The 22,892-nt window shown below is 40.1% G+C and overlaps 1 protein-coding gene across 2 annotated transcripts in view; it reads left to right on the forward strand.

The window, feature by feature from the left end:
• Window positions 1-22,892, forward strand: part of DEPTOR (DEP domain containing MTOR interacting protein) — a 79,965-nt gene that overhangs the window by 10,158 nt on the left and 46,915 nt on the right. For both annotated transcript variants that reach the window (XR_007199925.1, XM_048286539.1), the window contains exons 3-4: window positions 16,155-16,333; window positions 19,079-19,202. Coding sequence is in view for 1 of the 2 variants with exons in the window: in XM_048286539.1 (XP_048142496.1) it covers window positions 16,155-16,333; window positions 19,079-19,202 (303 nt within the window). In the remaining variant the exon portion in view is untranslated. The remainder of the gene's footprint in view (window positions 1-16,154; window positions 16,334-19,078; window positions 19,203-22,892) is intronic.

A 22,892-nucleotide genomic window follows, 5' to 3' on the forward strand; every position in this document is an offset into this window, starting at 1 on the left:
AGCAGGCCTGCGAGTCCCTATGTGTTTTCACAAGCCAGTCTTGGCCCTGATTTAAGAGGCAAAGCAAACGCAAGGCATTATTACAGTATGGTTAGTAAAAACAATGATTTTTAATTTAATTCCAATGAGTATTGCAAAATATTCACAAGAAGCTGAATTTTTGAGGGCTTATCTGAGGAGTCAGTCCAACATTTATGCTCATCCTCTTTGAAAGGAGAATCTGACAACACACAGCCGACACATCACTCGAAGTTAGGATTGCAAATAATGGAAATGACTTCTGAAAAGATATTAGCTAAACAGTATTTATAGCACTGATTGTCAGCAATGGAACAATTTCCTTTCATTTTTTTTTCTGAAAAGATTCTTGTCTTGATAATCATGCATCCTTTTTTGCAGTAGCATATAATTGTATAGCTCAGAAATTAGGGCGATATAATAGAAAGCTGTTGTTTCCTGATGCTCAGGATGTAATTAACTTACACTTTCCTCTAGCTGAAATTAATTTATGTTTACTTGGATGTAGAAAAAGCAACTCTTAGCTTAAACTGCTATTTTGCTGCATGTTCTGTGCAAACAGAGGGAGGTTGTCATGGGAAGAAGCTCAAAGTAGCATTATGTACAACTCCCAAAAGAAATTGTACAAATACCATTTTGAGAGTGTCTAGAAGCTTAAAGACTTGTCTTGGACAATCATTTTCAAAACTCACAGCATGTTGGACAAACTCAGACCTTTCAAGTCTTTTGGGAATCGGTAGAAATAGATGAGGTTAAATGAGGTTAATAAGTAGATCTCTGTGACAAGAAAAATGGGTCCATAATAGGAGCCGTTGGTATCATATCACTACCTGTCTAATTAGACAAGGGATGAAAATGGGTTCTTAAAAACTCACTGAACAGAGAAATAAAGTGAGGTTTATTAAAAGCTTTATTTTATTTTAATAAGCTTTATTTATTTATTTATTTTTAATTTATGCAAAATTACGCAACTCTCTAAAATAGAAGGAAAAAAAATTGTCTTCCTACAAGACCCAAGCCCCAAGGAAGGCTGGCTCTCAGGTTGGGGTTGGGCTGGAGCATGCAATGTACAAGGAGGGGCTGAGGGCTGGGTCTGCTCAGCCTAGAGAAGAACAGGCCTGGGGGATTCTTACTTCTGCAACTTGTCTTGCAGCCTTGCAACTACTAAAATGAGAAGATGTGAGGAAAGGGGGAAAGAGTTTTCCAAGGTGCACAGGGATGGTGCAAGAGGCAGTAGTCATAATTTGCAAGGGACTTTCTAATTAGATATTTGGAAAGAATTATTCTCTGGGAGGATAAGTAAAAAATTGGAATAGGGGTCCAGAGAAGCTCTGAAATATACATATCTTGCCTGGACATGACCTTGAGCAACTTGTACTAACTGGTTATACTTTCAGTATAGGTTGGACCAGATGACCTCCAGAGATCCCTTCCAACTGAATATTATATGAAGGCATAGTGTGTTGTCTTCTTTAAGCTGTGGTGGCTGATATTATCAGCTTTTTGTTATTGGCTGGTAATCAGAGATGATTATCTGCTCAGTGACACTGGTGAGAGGGCTTACAGGAATGCCTCCTAACCTACTTCAGTGCAAAATCAGCTAGATTTGTTTGTACCACTGCTCTCACATTGTCCAGCTTTCTAAGCAAATATAAGGATGAGAAAAATATCCATTTCCAAATGAATCCCAAGACCTTTTGAAATCTCTCTATTTCAACAGATCTTTAGGAAGTTGTGAAGGGGACAAGCTGACTCCCTTGACCTCAATGTTTTAAGTTAGGCTAGGATTTTACCTCAGATTCATCAAATGTCAACATCACAACTCTTCCCATCACCAAGATTTCTTTCCAAGATGTTTGTGATCTGTAGATTCACATCCAAAAACTTGGGGTACAGAAACCTAAGTGTACATACTTGGGACATGCTGGTCTTACAGCAATCCTTGAAGAATGAGAATAGGGAAAAGATTGGAGACAGTGTACACTGACAGTAATAAGTGCTGTAAGGCCAGTAGGTCATGGTGCTGGAAATCCTGCTGGCTTTACAAGAGGAACAGTAATCTCAGGGCCAGCTACCTGCTCTTCTTTCTCTCTGCCTGCATGACACTCTCAGATCCCATTACACTATGCACAAAGGGACCAGTTTGGGAGTTCATTTGTGAGCACAGTGTGTGCACAGGTTCCTGAGTGTAGTCCTGCAGCTCCAACATTGCTTGTGGAAAGAGGATTTTCATTCACATATTGAGGGAAGAAGGTATTTGAACTATTAAAATTTTCTTCCCTTGGAGGGGCACATCTCATCCTGTAGTCCATCCTGCCATCAAAGACATGATTGTATCAACCATGTGCCCAACCATTATCCCACCTATTTAAAAATAATAATATTTCTTCCAACACACAAAAAACCATGGAATTTTTGCTTTCTCTATATGCCATTGTGCTTTATCACAATGTTGCAAGGACTGGATCCTTTAAAAATATTTCATAATGGGGGAAAATCCAATCACTTTAGTTTTCTATAAAGTGGTGTTTTTTCCAAGTGCTATACTTTGGGCCTACTGTAATGAATCAAACACCAGTGGTTGAAAGATAATTGCTTGCATTCACTTTGTTGGGCTACAGAGGAGCTAGAGCTGCTCGAAACGAATATATTAAGAATTTCATATTACTTTTTTTGGTTGAATCTGTAAATCAGCAGCAGCTGGAACAGTGTTTCCTACATAATTTCCAGTGTTTCCTACATAATTTCACATGAAATATGTTTGTACTCTGTGTTGCTTTCTTTTCTGATGAATATGGAACATCTGATTTTACATGGGGCCAGTAACAACAGTACTCTTGGGAAAGACATTACAGGGCCAAAGAAGGAAGAAAGAAAGGATTGCATAAGCTGTTCAGGAGAAGCACAATAAACATGGAAAGAAGAATTTATTTAAACATACAGTGGCTAAGGAAAAGTTCCAGTGGATTGGAAATTGTGAAATTTTGTTTTCAGGCTGAAAATTACACAGCACATCTTTTTATGTAAAATATCAGTATTCCCTCTCAAAAAATGAAAAACCTGTAGGAAAGGGCACAGAAGGTGTTGGCCACTTGATCAATGGTTTCATGTCTTCAGTGGCCACAAACCTTTTGCAGTTTCAGCAGTTCATATATGCACAGCCTACTTACATATGGACTGAAATGTTGTATATCTTTATCTACAATCTGGATGAGGGGATCAAGGGCACCCTCAGCAGCTTTGCAGATGATACCAAGTCAGGTGGGAGTGTTGATCTGCTGGAGGGTAGGAGGCCTTTACAGAGGTATTTGGACAGGATGGATCAGTGGCCTGAGGCTAATTTCATCAGATACAACAAGACCAAGTGCCAGGTCCTGCATTCTGTTCACAACTCCATATGGCACTCCAGGCTTGGAGATGAGTGACTGGAAAGGTGCCCGTTGGAAAAGGACCTGGGTGTGCTGGTCAACAGTGACTGAATGTGAGCCATTGTATGCCCAGGTGGCCAGTGGCATTCTGGCCTGTACCAGAAACAGTGTGGCCAGCAGGGCCAGGGCAGGGATTGTCACCCTGTCCTTGGTGCTGTTGAGGCCACACCTTGAATTCTGGGTTAAGGTTTGGGTGCCTCAGTACAAGAAAGACATTGAGGACCTGGAGCGAGTCCAGAGAAGGGCAGTGGAGCTGGGGAAGAGTCTGCCTGGAGCACAGGTCTGCTGAGGAGCAGCTGAGGGAGCTGGAGGTGTTTGGTCTGGAGAAAGGCAGCTCACGGGAGACCACTCTCTACAACTCCCTGAAAGGAGACTGTAGCCAGGTGGGGTTGATTTCTTCTCCCAGGTAACAAGCAATAGGACGAGAAGTAATGGCCTCAGGTTGCACCAGAGGAGATTTAGATTGGACATTATGAAAAATTTCTTCACTGAAGTGGTTGTCAAGCACTGGAACAGACTGCCCAGGGAAGTTGTGAAATCACCATCTCTGGTGGTATTTAAAAGATGTGTAGATGTGGCACTTAGGAACATGGTTTAGTGGTGGACTTGCCAGGGTTAAGGGTTCAACTTGATGATCTTAAAAGTATTTTCCAACATAAGCATTTCTATGATTCTGCGATTCTCTCATTCAACTTGTTTTGGTTGTGTTCAAATGAAGACGTAATTAACACTGTACTGTGATTTGATAGCCAGCACAAATAAGGGACTAAACCTTGGCACATGCTGTAGTCATCATCCATGTGCCCGGGCAGCTGCACTGCCTGTGGTCTGTCTGACCAACTGTGCTTGTTCAAACCATCTGAGGAGCAACCATAGCCATGCTCCTACAGATCTTCCTTTCTTCAAGACAGGTGATGTCAGGGCTGGTCCTGAGGTGATGAATTGGGTTAATACACATTGGGCCATTTACACCAATGATAGGTGAATATCTGAGTCTGTGTGAAGTCACAGTGCAGGCCTGAACCACTCAGCTCCTCTTGTCCTGTTGCCCATCTAAAGTCTATCTCTAACTGCCTGTGCAACATGTGTTTTGGATTCAAGTTGAGGCCCAAGACAAAGTTTGGAGTATGTTGTAAATATAACCATGCTGTTATAATCTAAATACAGCACCATTCTACTGGGGCTGATGCGTGTGTAGAGTTGATGCTGTTACTTGGTGAATAAGGGTCAGGGTGCATGTTTTGAGTTATTAAAGCAGTAAGAAGTCACATTTTGGATTTATTGTCAGAGCACATAAATACCTGTTCACTGAGCTTTCTGCATGTGCGGAGAGAGAATTTTGCCCAGAAGGAGAAATGGCAAACACATGGCCCAGCAATGGGAGCAAGCTGTTCAGTAGAGCAGCAGAACTTCTCTGGACTTCTTAGGGATTTATTTATTACTTTAAAGGAAAACTTCCATTTAATCTTAAGAGCAAAGTAAGAATGCTTCTGTAATATTTATCTTTTCAAAGCTTATATACTTGTGAGCTTTTGACAAGGCCTAATCAAACAAGACAAGATCCTTGATAGCATCCTGACAGAGGGAACTATTCATAAAGAGTGGTTGTGCCACAGCTGTGTATCTGTTCGTATCATTTATATGAGATGTAGAAAAATGCTGAGCTAATCAAACAAAACCATCCCCAGGCTAGGTTTTTGCAAAAGGAAAATATTTTAAATAGAATCAGTATTTAACTAGGATTTTTTAATAATAGATTTTCCCTAATGATAAAGTTCTTCATTAGCCTACCAGAATGTAGGCAGTGAGCAACTTCATGCCATTAAGTAATCCCCTTCAATTCACATACCATAATTCTTGCTGTTATGTGTTTGCATGACCTAGATAGAGATTTAAAGCAGATAGGATGGGTTTTTGTCATTGAAACATTTGTGTCAGAGAACAATCCTTTCTGTGTTTAAAAAAATAAATGCAGTAGTGTTATGTTGCAAAATTGTTGAGTAAAATTATTGTTACCATTGGCGTACATTCGTTTGGAACTTACTCAGTGTGGTCTGGGGTAGTCAGTAGATTTCTGAGACATTTTTCATTTTTTCATCTGCACATGGTGGTTTATTTTTTCTTTTTCTTTTGGCACTTGCAGAGAAATCTTATTGAATGTTACAGGATTTTCTGTAAGAAGAAAACATATAAATGAGCAGAATGTTAATTAGGATTATACTGATTTGTTGCCTCCAGCTGGCTGGAAAGGTCATACTGGCTTATATTTTACTCTCAAAGACAAGACAACTTAAGGGAATTCTTTCTATTTAGACTTCTAACCTATTTTGATTTATTCACTTTAGTAATTACATACTCTGTATTATTTCAATAAATAAAATAGTCATGTGCCACTGTATAAAATTAGACAAATTCCAGGCTAAGGAGACCAAACTGACTGTGACTATATAGAAAGGTTCTTCACAGTAACTTCACAAAATCTCAGGTTAGAAGCTGGAGGTTCCTGCAAACCTGGTGATCTGGATCTCAAGAGGATGAGTGAATGTTGCACATGGAGGCAGGAGAGCCAACTGAGTTCAGATATGTAGAGATTTCAGTCAAGGGTAAAATGCAGAGCTGGGCTGTGGAGCTGGCAGAAGGATCCTCTGCCATTGCAGTTCCTCCTGGCTTCTGCACTTTGATTTAGCAAGGAAGCAAAGCAGACCCTTGCCCTCTATGTTTGCTGGTACCCAGCTGAAGGGGTTTCCTCACAGTAGATCCCCAGCTCTGTCTTGACACGGTTGTATGCCACAAAGGCTGTAGGGTTTCCGTCAGATGCTAGAGGAAAACATGCCACTAGTTTGGTGTTGACTGGCCAGTTAAATCCCCATTCTTCCAGTCAGCTAGGTAAGGACTATTGTATGCTTGCACAGTAAAAATGAAAACCAAGGAACACCCTGTGGCAAAAGCAAGGAAGCATGCTCACAAAATGGGGACATCTCTTGTTGTACCTACAGCTCCTGAGCTTTGGCAAACATAGAATAACACACATAAAATGTATGTTATTAGCATATACACTTGTAATAAAAGCTTCAATGTAAACAGCAAGTGTCTTAATATAGGCAGCATTTGAACATTTTCTTATTTGCAGCTGACATGAACCAGGACTTTAAAAAGGCTGAATCCTGATATAATGCATTCAAAGGCCAGCCTCTGATATTCTTCCACCCTACAGTATTCCCGAGGTTGTTTGGAGATAGCAGTGTGAATCATGTAATTGTCAAACACAGGAATGGAAGGTTATCTGAAAAATATTGTAATACATAATCCTTTGGTATATTTATTACAGTTCTCTGAAAGTCAATTAAATTCTTGCCTTAGGTAAGAATTAGAAATCTTTTCTCCAAAACTTTGTCTAATTCTTACATTAGTATCCCTCAGCATTACTTAAATATCTTTTCTTGCTCTCTGCTTTCGACTCACCTGAAAGATTATAGACAGCAATTCTGTTCCTCTCACTTTTTGTCTAGGTAAGGCCAGACTCCCAATCCAGTATCTTTTTCTCTCTGCTCATGAGACTGGCTCATCATTTTTCATACCAGAGTAGAGCTACATCATTGCATCTTTTTGAGCTTACAATTCTTGAATGAGATGTCATGAACAAAGCACAGTATTTAGATGATTATCTGTAGTATTATATACAATGACATAAACAACTGAATTTCCCATCATTTCTGGAAACATCTCTGTTAGTACAGTGTAAGGTTGCCCTTGGTTTTTGTATGGTCTCAGCCTGTATTCAGTGAAAGTTTCACTACTGCATATTCGGCTGTTTTTTACTCTTGCTTTCAGCCTGCAAGTTCTCAGTTTCAGCAGAGCATTTTGTTGTTAGTGCACAGCTTTACATTTTATAGTCCTACCTGTTCCCCCATGTCTATTTATGAACTGTGAAGGTCATCCTCTAACAATTTAATTGCCTCTAGGCAATCCAGTCAAATGGATCATTACTTTCAGCGTTTAAAAATCTGCATCAGTTTTCCAGTTTTGTTTTACAGTTTAGTGGTCAACCCCTGGATTTCAATAGACTTCTGGAAGACAGTGGAATGAACTCCCTTGAACCATGTCTTGGGTCAGTGTAGCATCCTGCATATTGTGGTGTTGCCAGCTGTAGGAGGTAAAAAAGCATGTATCAGTGTCAAAACATGGTAGGATTTTTTAAATTTTATTTAAAGAAATGCAATACAAAGTGCCTTTTCCTAGTGAGTACTTTTGCACTTACTGCCTTCAGAGCTTCTTTCAAAATAAAAATAAATCCTGGCAATGCAGTTAAACTAAACATGAAAGAAAGGAAGCTATTCATTTAGAATGTGAAGAGATAAACAAAGTGTGATGGTTTTAATACAATATACTGTATATTGAAATAGTATTGCATCTATATTCCTTTTAAGATGGACCTATGTATATGTTGGAAGTGAATAAAAAATTTTGAATCGTAGCCCCAGTATAAAATCGAGTTTGTTAACTGTAGTATGTTAAAATACTAAGTATTTTACTACTCATTATAGTACCTGTCAGGTACTGGATGTTTATTCTTAATGACAGTCATGATTACTCGGCACAGTATTTGGATAAGAGTTTTGTGTAGAGATGGAAAACAATTGCTAAAAGCATTTCACATATTGCTGCAGTATGACGCTTTATTAATGATGAAGGCAGATTTTTTTTTCTTGCTTTCAGCAGGGTTGCCAAGGACCACTGAAAGAAGTCCAAACGGTTGGCACTCCTCTGAGAAGTGCAAAATATCAGGGAGAAAATCTCCTGCAGGTCTACGGTTGTCAGGCTGAGAGCAGCCATGCCTGGAAGGACTTTGAGCTCCGAGTTACCCATATAATTTCCCAGCAAAACTATTTGTCACTTATTGACAGGGTGAGAGAAATACCAAACTGTACTCAAGATTAGGCACTTGACTAATTTCAGTTCTCCCACGGATTTCTTGGGTTATGTCTGGCAGATAACAACCCTTTTTACTGTTTGTGCTGCAGGCTTGTTCAGTACTGTGGTGCTTTCTGGGTGTTACGGATTTGCTCTTCCCCAGATGTGCTGAGAGATGGGTGGGTGAAAAGACCTTGTTTCTCAGGTGGTCTGAAACTTGCTGCACACAGTGCAGGTGCCTACCAAGGCCAAAGTCAGCTTTCTCTCTGGGTAAAAGAGATGTCAGCCTTGCTGCATAAGGGACCTCAACCTGTAACTTTTTTGGTTCCCCTACCTCCTTAGCATGCCAGGTGCATCCAGGAGAGGAGTTCTCACACAGCAGGTCTTTCTGGTACCCACAGCTGTTTGTGTCCTTGGTGCAGCCCCTCTTCTTGACTCCAGTGATGCAGGCCTGTAGTTGAGCCTCCTGTTCCACAGTTGCTGGTCTGTCTCTCCAGGTTCCTGAATGGCAGTGCTAGCAGGAATATCTGTGGCAGTAGGGTTTGGGCTCTCTGACCCGTATTTGCCCTGTTTAGCCCATTTAGCATTTCAAAGTAACTTTCTCTTCTTCCAGCCATGTTACTGAGATAACAGGCCTGCATACCCTGACACAAATTTCACTGATTTTTGCTGGCCTCCCTTGAGACCTCACTGCCTCTTCCTGAGTATGCTATCCATAAAAGAATTCCTGTATTGAGAGGTATTTTAGCACAAGTCTACAGGAGTTGATGAGCTTATTACCATGTTAATCCAGTCAAAAGATGTCTGTAATAACAGTTCTGCTATGGTTTCTGGTTTGTACTTTGAAATTTTGGTGGTTGATGGTAGATGCCTTCAGTTTAGATTTGGGAAAATGTCCTTGAGAAAATTAATCCCCACAGTACACATTGATTTAATAAGCCTAAGAATATCCTTGCAGTGGAGACACAGAAAATTAATGTGGATAAAAAACCTAGTTGATGGATATAAGCAAAGCTGGCTTGTTCTTGAGTGAAAAGTATCTCAGTTCTTTTGGGGATCCACACAGTAGTATCCCACAGACTTTGACCTGCATACGTTTGTTCCATGGTGCATCCCAGCTCATCCATAACTGAGTGAGAAGCTCAAATTCTGTCTGACTTCCATGTAGAGAAGGAGGGCTGTGATTTGCTGAGTTCTGACAGCTTCAGCCTGGAAAGTGAGCAGCCAGAGTGAGACAGGCAGACTTCCACTTTCCTTATGACTAGGCGCAGGTGAAATAAAAACTTGTCTGTATTCTGTGTTTTCCTCTTTATAATACCCAGTTTTATGCTTTCTAGCAAGACAGAATCTCTCAAGATTCAAGTGCACAGGCAGTTAGATATATTATTCATGTTTGTACACATTTTACTTAAAAGTGAAATGCAAGTGAAACGGCTTGGCAGGCAGAGAGATTAGTCACTTCACAACTTCCATAGGTTTTACAAGGGGTCTCTAGTTTTATGACAGATCAATACAAACACACAGATCTAATTTCCTGTGCAGTCTGGAGTACTCTGGAGGCTGTGGCTCTGAATTTCTGGCCTGAATTTGTGGGCTGCAAGAGAGTTTCCAAAAGACATCATTTTGATTTCATCGCAGACTGAGCAATGTCTGTGTCTGTTCCCCAGAGTGTGCTTTGATCCCTCACAGTGTTAGTAAGATGTTATGGGTATTGGGGATGTCCTTGTGCACGTTTGGTTGCAGGCTTAGTGGCCTTAGTACTTCCTGAATGTATAAAAAAAGACTTCATAAAAGAGGCAGCCACAATATTTTATTTAAAGCCACAGGGACGCTGCTGAACCACCACTTCTTTGGAAGCTTTAGGATTTCCTCTGCCGTGCACCAAGAGTTTAGTTGAAGTCTTTCTATCTGGCTCTGTGTTCTGGCATCTCCTCACTTTGACTACAGATATGGCTGTGGGCAAAAAATTGGAGATTATCACAGTGATGAGAACTGATATCAGGAGCTGCTTTGAAGATACCCCTTCTAAACATTTTTGAGATGGCAGAATTTCTCCTCAGCCACAGCTACCAAAACAGAAATATCTTCATCCTATTTCCAGTATGACCCCATGTTTTAAAGGGTAATTTAGCTGCTGTGAATATCAAGTAACAGAACTAAGTGATTTCAGAGCTGAAGCATAAATAGAAAGAGGAACAGGCAGCAGTGAAATGCTGACACTTCATGTGAGACTTGGCAAGCCCAGCTGGAAATGCTTGTCCCAGCAACACACTGCATTCACAGAGTGCCTTCAGGATCGCCTCTGTGTACAAAGTTGATATCCTCACTGACCTATTTTATTTTTTTGCTGACAGTGCAAAGGCAAAATTTTAATATAAAGGACATTTTAAGTAGGTTTTCCTGGGTGTGTATATATACACAAATGCCACCTTATGCTCATTTGTTTTGTAACAGATCGGGTGTGTAACTGACTTGTAAGTTTTAAATTTCAGTGGGACTTAAGCTTCTAAGTCACTGAGATGCTTTGGAAAATGTGATCTTTCAGTAAGATGCCCGTCTACCATGCTGTAGACAGGTCATGTGCTTATGTTATAAAACACTGAACTTTGAGACCTCTGGGAGGATATGAAACTGTTCTATTTCAAACAGAAAGGGGCAATTCTACCTGCCAGTGGAGCACCTAGGATGTCCCTTGAGAAGAAGTGTGAAAAACCTATGCTCTTTGGCCACCATGAATTGTCCTTATCTTTGGCAAAACACTTCTTTTGTCCATTTATGTTTGTCACAAAGGATGTTGTGACTAGTTTTCCTTGGAAATAAGTAAATCTTTCTCTTACAGATATATATGAAATTTGTGAAAGAATTTTAAGATGGCAGGAACCACCTGCAGTGCTTTGCCTTTCTGCAAACAGCTGCTAATTTTCAAGGGATCTAGTATAGTTTTGTTCAGAGTTTACCCAAATTTGATGAAATTGTAATAGTTCAGTGAATGCTGCCTGGCAGTGCTCAATCTGGGATAGTCACTGAAACTAAGGGTGTATGCAAGATGTAACACAGCAGTAATGCATGAGCATGCCAGAACTTCTCAGCAGCAGTTGAGCATGCTGAGGCAAGATGTGCACTGTGCCATGACTAATTACTTCATCAGTGTGCATTGTTCAATAATTAGTAAATTCTGATAGGAATTTCTGTTTTCAGTGATCTCTTCACTGGTGTTTTATTCTTCCATTTAAAAAAGTTGTTTTATCCAAAGCATTGTGGACAGCAGGTTGAGGGAGTTGATTCTGCCCCTCCACTCCACTCTGATGAGACCCCCCCTGGAGTGCTGTGTCCAGCTGTGGGGTCCTCAGCACAGGGAGGACATGGACCTGTTGGAGCAGGTCCAGAGAAGGACCCTGAAGATGATTAGAGGGGTGGAACATCCCTTGTGGAAACAGAAAAACAGACTGAGAGTGTTGGGGCTGTACAGCCTGGGAGAGAGACCTTATTGTGGCCTTTCAAAACTTAAAGGGGGCTTGGAAGAAAGATGGGGAACAACTTTTTAGTAGGGCTTGTTGCAATAGGATGGGGGTAATGGTTTAAACTAAAAGAGGTCTAGATATAAAACAGACTAGATATAAAGAAAGTTTTTGCAATGAGGGTGGTGAAATACTGGAACAGGTTTCCCAGAGAGCTGGCAGGTGCCCCATCCCTGGAAATATTCAAGGTCAGCATGGAGGGGCTCTGAGCAACTTGATATAATGGAAAATGTCCCTGCTCATGTTGGACTAGATGACCTTCAAAGGTCTTTTTCAACCCAAATTGTTCTGTTTCTACGATTCTATGTTTCTATGGTTCTATTATATGTACATCTTCGTGTGTGTGTGTGTCATTGTTTCAGGAAGGTTAAAAGAGGTGAATGAGTGGAGTGCATTGTGAAAGTGTTCATAAAATGCTGTCTGTTTAGAGTGTCAGGGACCAACCTGTTCCTTGCACATATTTTAAGCCTTGCTATGATAAACGTAGGAACTATATAGGATGTACTAGGAGCTGGCAGATTAATTATTCAGAAAATTATCAAGAAGAGCAGGAAGCTTTCAGGTTTTTTTCATTCATAGAACTCAAGATTGGATAATGCTTTGTGAGATCTGTGTTAGCCAAGCACAGACTACTGGACTTAATAGAGGGAAGTAGCTGGGTGAGATATTTGGACTGTGGTTCAGTTAATGATATCCTTACTGTATTCATCCAGCAGGTTGGCCTTTCCTGGGGTTTAAAAGGAAAGCTAATTGTGCAGGCACTGTCTCATAAATCCTTACCCACTGCTTCAGAAAAGAGGCAAGGAACTTCAAAATGTATAATGTCCCTGGTGGAAATAAAAACGCCCCTGTTGATGAAAACCAAAATGCAAGTTTCATGTAGCTGCAAGAGCAATTTCCTCCCAAGTTAGTGCCTGATTCTTCATTTCTAGGCAAAAATTTAGATTTTTCCAGTATCATGAAAGTACCTAATGGCATCTCAAAAATAACATTGTTCCAAATAGCTCTGAACACGTTTACTGCAAAGCAGGAGAAATGTGTTCCAAGTTATCTTGTTCCACACTATGTAGGAGGAAGGCACTTCTCTTTGGAGCAAGAGTCCCTTCATATTGTCAATTAGAGCAACTCCTGTTTAGACAAACGCCCAAGAAAACTATTCTGGCAAGCATGCATGCTTGCAAATACAGCCTTTATTTGTTGTAAGCATGAGTAAGAGCCATGGCTATAAATTTGTAAATATTAAAGGCTTGCGTGTGCCTGTTAACCTTCACAGGCAAGTGCTCAAATGCTCTGGATCCCACTCACATGGTTTTCCTCAGGTAGGGCAGACTGTGGCCCCACATGCAAAGTCTGGCAGGTAATCTTGAATAATATATGGAATTATATATGGGTGATGTATTGGTGCACACAAGATTGTTTTCTGGTGTTAAGCTGTTAAGTTGCAGAAAGTGGGTCCATGTTTCAAAGGCTTGTTGAATCAAGGTGTCCCCCCATCACCCTTTGTTGTTTGCCTCTCTTATCCCCCTTCTCCCCTCAGACTGGTCAGGGTTTGTCAGTCAGCTAATCGCCTGAACAGCTCTTGAGAAAAACTTCTTCTAGTGATAAAAATGTGTTTGATGTCAAGTTAGGTCTTTTCCAGTCATCATGCAGACTAGCTGACGTAAAGTGATTAACATTACTTAAAGGGAGAACATCAAGGACTTTGGTCAAGAAGCCTGTTTCTCAATGCCAAGGGATAAAGAATTTACCACTTCACTTGAGCATTGGTTCCAGTGTATAATTGTATTCACTGGTACATTTTATTCCTTTTTATTCCATTTGATTTGGCTCCTGATAAATACTTCTGAGCACAGACGCATTTTTAAAATTCCTGCCTGAACTTTTGATTGGCACACTGCAATATATGCTCAATAACTTTACCTGAGGCTTCTGTGTAGTTTACACTAGTTACAGTGTTAATTTATTGAGCTACTTCTCCTCCATAGAGTTTCATTTTTGACACCACCAAAGAGAAAATCTGAATTCCATTTGTGTTCGTTATTCCAAATAAATAAGCCTGGACATAATTCAGTATGGACATAATTGGTATAGACTGCAGAAGAAATTCCCACATTCATTTGGAAATTCAGGTTTGGTAAGGGTTATGTGGTTATGTTTTCTTTGACTTAATGATTTTGTAGTGTCTCAGCAAATTTGGATCCACTTTAGCAAGCAGGTAAAAGTAATTCAGATAATGAAATATCTATGAGTTTTATGAATATAGACAAAAAGGTGTACAGAGACATCCCATAAATTGTCTGAGTGAGGAAAAAGATTGTAGAGAGGGAACCTGTGTCTTTTGGCATGACAGAGGAATTGAAATATTTATAAGCCCACCAACTGCAGGAAAGCCTGCAGTCAGAATTTAAGACATAAATGCTCATTTCTGGGGCTCTTGACTGATGACTTGTCTGTGAGATGACAGTACTGGCATACTCCTATGCAACATGTGGACAAAGAATTTTGTAGAAGGGATTTTCCCGCCTGTATCAGATGAACTCCATCCATTTAGACTTACACCACTGACTGAAAGCTGGGTTGAGCTGTCTACATTTGTATTACACACTTTTTCCAGTTTTGTTCTTGCAGGTTATTGTGTGACATAAGATTGGATGAACATTAACAGAACCTGGAATGTATTTTAATTGTAAAGCTCCATCAGACATACTGATAATTGCATGTTCTATAATTAAAACTGTGAATGCTTTATTTTCTAAGCATGGTGACAGCTGTTAGAGCACATCTGGAAAATATGCTTTAAGCAAAAGTATTTTAGCTCAGAGAATTTCATAATGCATGAGATACTTACCAGCATTTCTTTCCAGAATAGTGATCTGATTGATCCGTATTTTTAATATATAAGTCTTGCTTTTTTTTTTGTTATGATATTTGCAAATCTGGTTTTGAATTCACATCCCAGATTGGCCATTCCAGTGTAGTTCAAGGCTAAATGCTGCAGAACAAAGCATTGCTTTGCTACTACTTTTAGGTAGAAGTCCACAGAAGTCTTGTCTGATGCCCTAATAATATTTCTTTCACTGATTTCAGCCAAGTATTTTCCCTTTTTATGTTTTTAAGAAGAAATTATTGTTTCATACTGGAATTTCATTGAGAGAGAAGTTTCTCATACTCCTGTTCTGTGCTTCTTGAGGCTCATGTTAACACCCTTCTGTGCTATCACCCTTGTACCCCCTACAATTATTATAGCATTACTCAGGACTCTTTGCAGTCAGCTAGAGTGTTTACAAGGTAGGACCCTGGCCACTTGGAAATGAACAGCAATGTTTCTGTTTGTGATAGGAGCCCAAGCACTGCGGTTTCTGTGCTTTCCTCAGAGCTGTGGTATAGACATTATAAACCCAGGTTTTCTGATGTGATTCATTAAAATGGAACAGGAAAGCATAAAAATTCAAACAACTTTTAAACCCTCTGTCAATTTATTGCTAATGTTGCTTATTTTGTTTATTTGGGAAAAAATGACTAAACATGAAGATGCAGAACTTCAGTAATATCTCAAGGTATTACTCTAATCAGGATCTTGCATTCTGACCCAAGCATCTCAACCAACTTGCTTTCAGGATGATCAGGGAGATTTTGCAAACAGAGAGCATTTGTCAACAGATGCCTAAGAGGGAAATCAGTTTCCTTTATTTGGAGTAGGAGGCAACCTTTTAATGATAGATAACATTGTGTCGGAGCAGCTTCACACCTGAATTTTAAATCATAAATGCTATCCTTGTTGTGCAGTTGGAGGCAAATTGCAGTTACCTAACCAAGGGCGAAGCTACAGCTGCAAAAATTAATGAGATAAAAAAAAAATCTACAGCAGTGATCCTATAAAATAATACGGAACACATTAGTGTTAATGTTGGAAAATTAATTCCAAATTATTGACAGTTTAATTGACCTATGGGAAGTATTTTAAGGGACTTAGTATGTTCTTCTGTGCTGTTCTTCAGTTTTTTAAACTTCTCCACAGGGCATAAAACAAGTTTTTCCAATTATGGGGTTTAAAGTTGTAACAAATGGTTGCTGTGGGTTCCCTAGTGGTGAGATGCCAGCGCTGGATGTGTGACTGGGACTCTTCCTTTTCTGCCCAACACCTGCAAAGCCCATCCTGTGAGCAGGGCTTGGGTGCCACTGCTCTGCTCTGGTGGTTATCCAGAGCAGATATAACCCCAATCATGCTGGTTACAGAGGCTCTTTGCAAATGATACTTAGAAGGTGATCTGACCCCCAGGCTCCGACTGCACGAAGAAAAGGTCATTAAGGATCGGCGACACCACCTCAAAACGTACCCGAACTGCTTCGTTGCCAAAGAGCTGATTGACTGGCTGATTGACCACAAAGAGGCCTCCGACAGGGAGACAGCCATTAAACTGGTGCAGAAATTACTGGATCACAGCATTATCCACCATGGTAAGTGCAGTATCAGCTGCTAAAAAGTTCTAAGCTGAATTTATTGACTGCTTTGAGACAAAGGGAAATCTCACTCCTGCTCTTCAGCCAGGTATAGGACAGGTAGGACCCTTTCCCTGCCAGAAATGGAGCATCTCCCTTGAACTGCTATGCAAGGTCACCTGTGTCCTGAAGGAGATGAGAGCCTGAAGAGGTGTGGAGAGGTGTTCCCCATAGCAGGGGGAAAGTGACTGGAAACTGTGATGCAGCTTCCCTATCTCAAGAGCTGCTCCAGCTGGATCGTGTCCCCCCTCTCCCTGCTGCCCTCATTTCCCTGCTCTTAAGAGCACAGTTCTTCAGCTGAAAAATCCATCTGAAAAATCAGCCAGCAAAAAAAGAGATCATTTTTCTCATGTGGATTAGTTCTCTGGCCCTGGCCCTCACAGCAGCTGCACAAACATTAGTGCTGGTACAGCTGCAAGAAAGTTAGTGGTCCGGCTGTGCCCTAATTAATTTTCTCCTAAACTTGTTGTCTGTTTGAGATCTGTTCCTTTCAGCTTCTTGAATAACAATTCATGCTGATCAAAAGGCTTCCAATTCACTGGTAGCATTTAGTTGCCTTTTGGGGCACAAAGAGGCTGGGAAGCACAAGAGCAAAGAAGATCCAAGGCCTCAATTTCAAGCCTATAGTATTACCCATTTCAAAATGGCAAATGTACCATTTGTTGCTTTTTTAAGAGAAAACTGAGTGACTATGAACAGACAAATGTTGACTTTATGCAGAGGTCATTGTATGTGCAGCAGTGCTGCTGCTGTCTGCAGTACATTAACAACACCTTAATTAAAGTCAGAAATGCACATATTGAGTGAGTGCCACTTCTACAGCTTCTGCTTGGCTATTAAATGAAAATTCTGGGTTGTTATGGAAACTGGGACTCACGGTAGATAGTTAAAGAATAAAGTAATTATAGGGTATTCAAATCTGTCTACTTAATCCTCTATTGAGAAAATGTCAGTGAAGAGTTGCGTGGATGCCTGAGTGACTTAATTTAATTGAGCAATAGATGTTTTATTGCTGAATGCTTGTTGAAAGTTCTAACTTTCCTTCAAGCGTTTTCTACCCTAGGATCCAATTGCAAACTCTAGAAAAAATTTTATATATGTGTGTGTATGTATTAGAAATGGAACAGGTGTTTCTTGAAAATGTTCATGTATTGCACTGTAATAAAATAGTTTGTGAAGTGAGCTTGGGCAGGTAAATTCAGAGAGGTTCCATCAGGTTCTGCAGGATGCTCAGAGCATTCTTTCAAGTCCCATGTCCAGTGGAAGAGGTACCACTTCCTGCTTCTGTGGTGCAGAAGGTCCCCCATGTGTGTGGGTTCACAACTCTGTTAGGAGCAGATTGCTTGGGATAGCTTTCCCATCAGTTTATGCCCTTGATGGGGCTCTGTTCCGCATTTACAAGAGCCCATGATCAGCTGCTGTTTTACAAACCTAATCTGGCATTTCTCAGTGTGCTCACGTTGTACCTACCATTTGCTAGCTGGCATGGCAGAGCAATTGAGACAATTTTAAGAGGGAAGAAGGCTTTGATTTTAACTGTTTCTTTAGGAAGTCTCAGGTTTCCTACAGCACTGCTAACTGATACAAATAACTTTAAGAAGTTTGGCAAACCTTAAATTATTGGGCATTCTACTCTAGTGGCCTTTTAAACAAACAAGCCAACAGACTGTTTTCATCAAAAGGTTTTCTGGGTATGCAGCAGATGGATGCGCTTTTGCTCTATATGTTTGCAGTAATACTCACAAAACTAATGAACACTTACCCCCTCACTCAGAAATTTGGTTACCTCTCTGAAGGTTTCCTCCAGCTTCTTAGAACCTGTCACGATCCGCTAATACAAGCAGGGGTCGTGATGGTTCATTTATCGATCTCTGAGTGTAAAAGGACACAAGGGATTTCAGTTTTAATCAAAACAGTGCACCTTTATTAAGTGCCCACGACATGGTAATGCAATAGAGGGGAGAGAGAGAGAGAGAGAAAAAAAAACCAAAGTAAAAGAGTAGAGAGGAAGAAAAAGAGGGGGCAATAGCTACCAACGGATGAGACAAAGTCCTCGTGGTCTTCTGCCAATAGATTTGTCTTCTTTCCGTGGGGAGATCTTGAGCTCAGTTATTTCAGAAAGTCCCTTTATAGTCCTTTTCAGAAGTGAGGGGCAGCTGGCCAAGAGGTGGGGAAATCTACAGCCATTGTTATGGGGCCCGTTGCTTTGGGAAACAGGTACAGGACAGGTGTACAGGACAGGTGTACAGGACAGATGTACAGGATAGGTGTACAGGACAGGTGTACAGGACAGGTGTACAGGATAGGTGTACAGGACAGGTCATTCCTTTCCGCTTCAGCACAGTCCTTCCTGCCTGGGCAGCAAGAACGGCGCAGTCCATTGTGACCTGCACTAATTTCCTCAGGAATGCATACCAGTTCGCAGCGGGCACACCCACAGGCAACACTTAGCAGACACCCCACCTCAGCCAGGCCAGGACTCCTGTGTTCAGTCTCTGTCCTCGGTGATGATCGTGAGGCAGATGAGGGATCTTCAGACCATCTCTTACAGAACCGAGTAAAGTTTGTGTGCTCAGAAATACAGGGGGTTAGACTCTACGTGTACTTGCTTTGAAGTTCAGCAGTGGTCCCTGCAAAGAGGGTCCTCAACTACTTAACATGTATGTGAAGGGGTTTTTTTTGTTTAATTATTTTATGTTTCAGTCTGTGATGAGCATAAAGAATTCAAGGATGTCAAACTGTTCTACCGCTTCAGAAAAGATGACGGGACGTTTCCGCTGGACAATGAGGTGAAGGTGTTCATGAGAGGACAAAGACTGTATGAAAAGTATGTTGCATTCAGTATTCATAATGTGTTGATAATAGTGCCATGTGAAGCAAATTATACTTGTCAATCTGTTTTTGAATAGTCAGAGGCTCTCAATTCATGCAGAAATGGGTCTGGGCAATTCCATTAGTTAGGGGTCCTTCCCTGTCCTGTTTTTCTTTTGCTTTTTTACTATATTCACTTGAGGCATTTTGTTTAAAATCTGATGCCCCAGGTTATAAATACATCCTATATGAGAATTCAATGTAAATTGAAGCCCTTGAAATCTATTCTGTAAAAATAATTACAGAATTATTTGTCAAAATAATTCAAATAATACGTAAATATTTGTCAGGGAAAAGCATAATCATAATTCCTAAAACATTAGTACAAAATGCATTGAACAAGCAGCTACATGTTTGTGGAGACTCCATATCTACAGCTTCACAAGGAGTACAATTTTAAATCATAGGTGAGATGAATCCTCAGTGTTCCAGTCTGCAAAGTTTCAACATCAGAAAAGTTATGTTAAAAGTAATTTCAAAAAAACCACCAACCCAACCAAGAGCATCTAATTACGACTTTAAACAGATTATTATGCTGAGATACTGAATATCCCACTGGATTATTTCTGTCAACTAACTAGGTAGCTTAACCATACTTCCTAATATAAAATTAAAGACATTTTTATTCAGGATGTAGAGATTTTGACATGGTACTTTCAAGCAGAGAGAATAAAATGCATGCTGGCATATGCTAAAAATTAATGCAAAGTTGTGATATGTTATTTACCAAAAAGCTTGAAGTATTGCTCTAGACTGAATGCCACCCACTCTCCTGCTTGCTTGGAGCAGAAGCATGCAGCAGCCAGGAGAGATGCTGTGTTTTCTCACTGAAGGGAATTTGTTTCCTTCTTAGAATAAAGCACTCAGGAAACTCCCAAGTTTAAAAGCTGATAATAAATATTATTTTCAAGGTTAGCCAGCTCTGAAGAGCAGTTTGGTGAAAGAGCAGTAAAACCAAAATATAAACAAATACTTGTAAATGCCACTCGGTTTGTTGCACCCATCATATAAAATTCCTCGAGACACAGTGACTGTGACTATTATATTATAAAAATATAATAAATTGTATAAGACACAAGAAAATGCATCACTGGAGAAAATCCTCTATTCTATGCACTGGGACAGCCACCTCCAAACTCTTCTGTGCCTTACTAAGCAGAATGTTTGCTCTTTAGACTCAGTGAGCATGCAGTGCCTACAAGCCTGACCCATACTCTGAAAAGCAGATTAGAGTGTCTACAGTGCTTTTTTGGTCTATATTTCTATTTCAGGTTTCCATAAGAAAAATAATTTTTTGTTGGCGAGGCTGATGTCAGTCTTCTGCATGAAAGGAGCCATGGTAGAAAGAACTTTCTTCTACCAGTGTCTGCTTCCATCGCCATTTCTCTGAATGGACAATTGTCTCCAAACCAATGTCTGTGATCCAGTTTGTCTAACACTGTACTAGCAGAAAAATGTTCATAACTATAGAGATTGTTCCCACCTTGGCAAAGGAGTTAATGCCAAAAGCAGCACCTGTATCTAAATATAACTGCATCCTCGTGAGGTGCTTGCTCCTAGGCAACGTATCTGAAGGGTTCAGAAACTTTTAAAACCAGCCCTGAGTGCTAAATATAGTATAAATTAAAAATACCTGGCATTTCAAAACCAGTATGTGACAGTCAAAGCTAGTCAAAATTCTCCATGGATCATCAGAAGTATTTTATATTCATGGGAGATAAGAAGGCATACCTGGACAATCTGGACTTCACTTTGCTTATTTTAGCAAATCTACTGTGCAGAGATTTCAGATTCTGTTAGTTCCCTTGTCCATGCACCTTTATTAGCAACACCTTCACTGTTTCATTGGATACACTTTAAACTCAAAATCTAATGCTGAAAGTCAGGAAGAGCTCTGCAATGAAATGTGTGATTGTGTAATATATCTGTTCTATCAGTTTGCTGATAGTGCTGAGAAAGAAAATATTAATTCAGTGCTGTTAAAATAATTACTAAATGGCAGCAACTGGAGAAAAGTATTTGTGCACAAACATGAAGTCACTTACCAGCATATTCAACTTGTTTATCAAAATGTCTATGGGCCCAGTTGCAAGAGAAATGCAGCTATGCCAAAGGAAATCTTTCTCAATCCAACACATTTTGAAAATCTGTGTCTAATTTTACAGGGTTTGCTGATCTTCACTAGGCTTTGCTAATTTAAGATGGACATTGTAATTATTTCCTGCTCTTTTCCACTCTCTGCATTAGGGCTGGAGTAGCACTATGTTCAGAAGCGAACCTAGTTTGTGCTTGCCAAAGTTGCAGACTTGTTACCCAACACCAGTCCATGCAGATTTGTACCCTCAATGGGTAAAATGAACAAAATATTTCAGGAGGATCAGCAGGTTGTTACATGGGAAGAGGCATGGATGTCTTAGGCAGGTTTCTTGCATTCAGACAGCTGTTTTGGGTAAATGCCATGTTCTCTGCCCTGGGCCATGGGACCATTAGGACTGTCCCTCTGCTGAGGAGCTCCCTTTCCTGTCTCTCTTCTGCATGACCATAAAGGTCCTTGTAACCTGAACTCTCCTTTCTTGTGGCATTACCCCCTTCACCCACTGTGGGCATCTTTGGTGGCTGTACCTGTGGGATTAGAAGATTTCAAATCAGTCTCTGATTGCATTCTCCCTTCATTTGCACTGAAAATCATCATTCAGTTCAGACTGCCTGCACATCATTGCAAACTTCGGTAATCTTTTCTGTGATCATGCTTTGAGGTTCAGGTTTATACCTAGAGATTAAAACTACTGGATTTCCTACAGTCTTGTCTGAAACTGTTGAATAGTTTATAAGATCTAAGATTGGTATCTGCTTTCAAGCTCTACAGGACTGACCAGAAAGATTGAATGAGATAAACATGTTTCCTGTTCAACAAAACTCTGCCTGCAAATCTTATATAAATCCAGCACAGACCTTTCATAGCTTTGAAAAAAAAATCACGTTGTGCAGGCATCCTATTTTTATGATGTTTGCAATTCTCAGTAGAGTTTGGTCAGGGCACACAAGATTGTTGTTTCTGGTGCAGTTGTGTTTAGGAGCTATAAGTCATTTCATGATGCTGATATCAACTGAGATTTTTGAACCAGATTTCACAGTGAAAGAAGTGCAGATTTATGGTTTTAATTTCAGGAAATCTTTCAGATAATTTGGAGACTGCATTCTTGGAATCACTTCCAGTTTAACTCATCAGTGGTTAAGTTGCATTTATCCTCTGGTGCAATTACTTTGATAAAAACAATGTTAAAGATTTCTTTGAAAAGGAGTTTGAATTTCACTCTTTGGCTAAATACATTCCTTTAATGCAGGATAACACCAGTTTTAACAAATAATATGTTTTGATATTAATAGCCTCATGTTTTTTTGAAACAAGGAGAAGATATAAGAATAAGAGGCAGTTTCCAGTTCTAGCTAATGAAAGACTGGGTTTTTGATTGATGTAAATTGGTACAGTTTTGTTGACAGCCATGGAGTTACAGTGATTTACTTCAGTGAGTGATGTAAGTCGATGGACTGCTGTGTCTGGGCCTCTTAAACTGGCAATTTGTCGTGTCTGTTTGTTCACAAGTCCGAATCCTTTGCAGTGCTATTCTGGGCTTATGCAGAAGGG

Source organism: Corvus hawaiiensis, chromosome 26 (genome assembly GCF_020740725.1).
Source record: "Corvus hawaiiensis isolate bCorHaw1 chromosome 26, bCorHaw1.pri.cur, whole genome shotgun sequence".
NCBI classification, from domain to species: domain Eukaryota; kingdom Metazoa; phylum Chordata; class Aves; order Passeriformes; family Corvidae; genus Corvus; species Corvus hawaiiensis.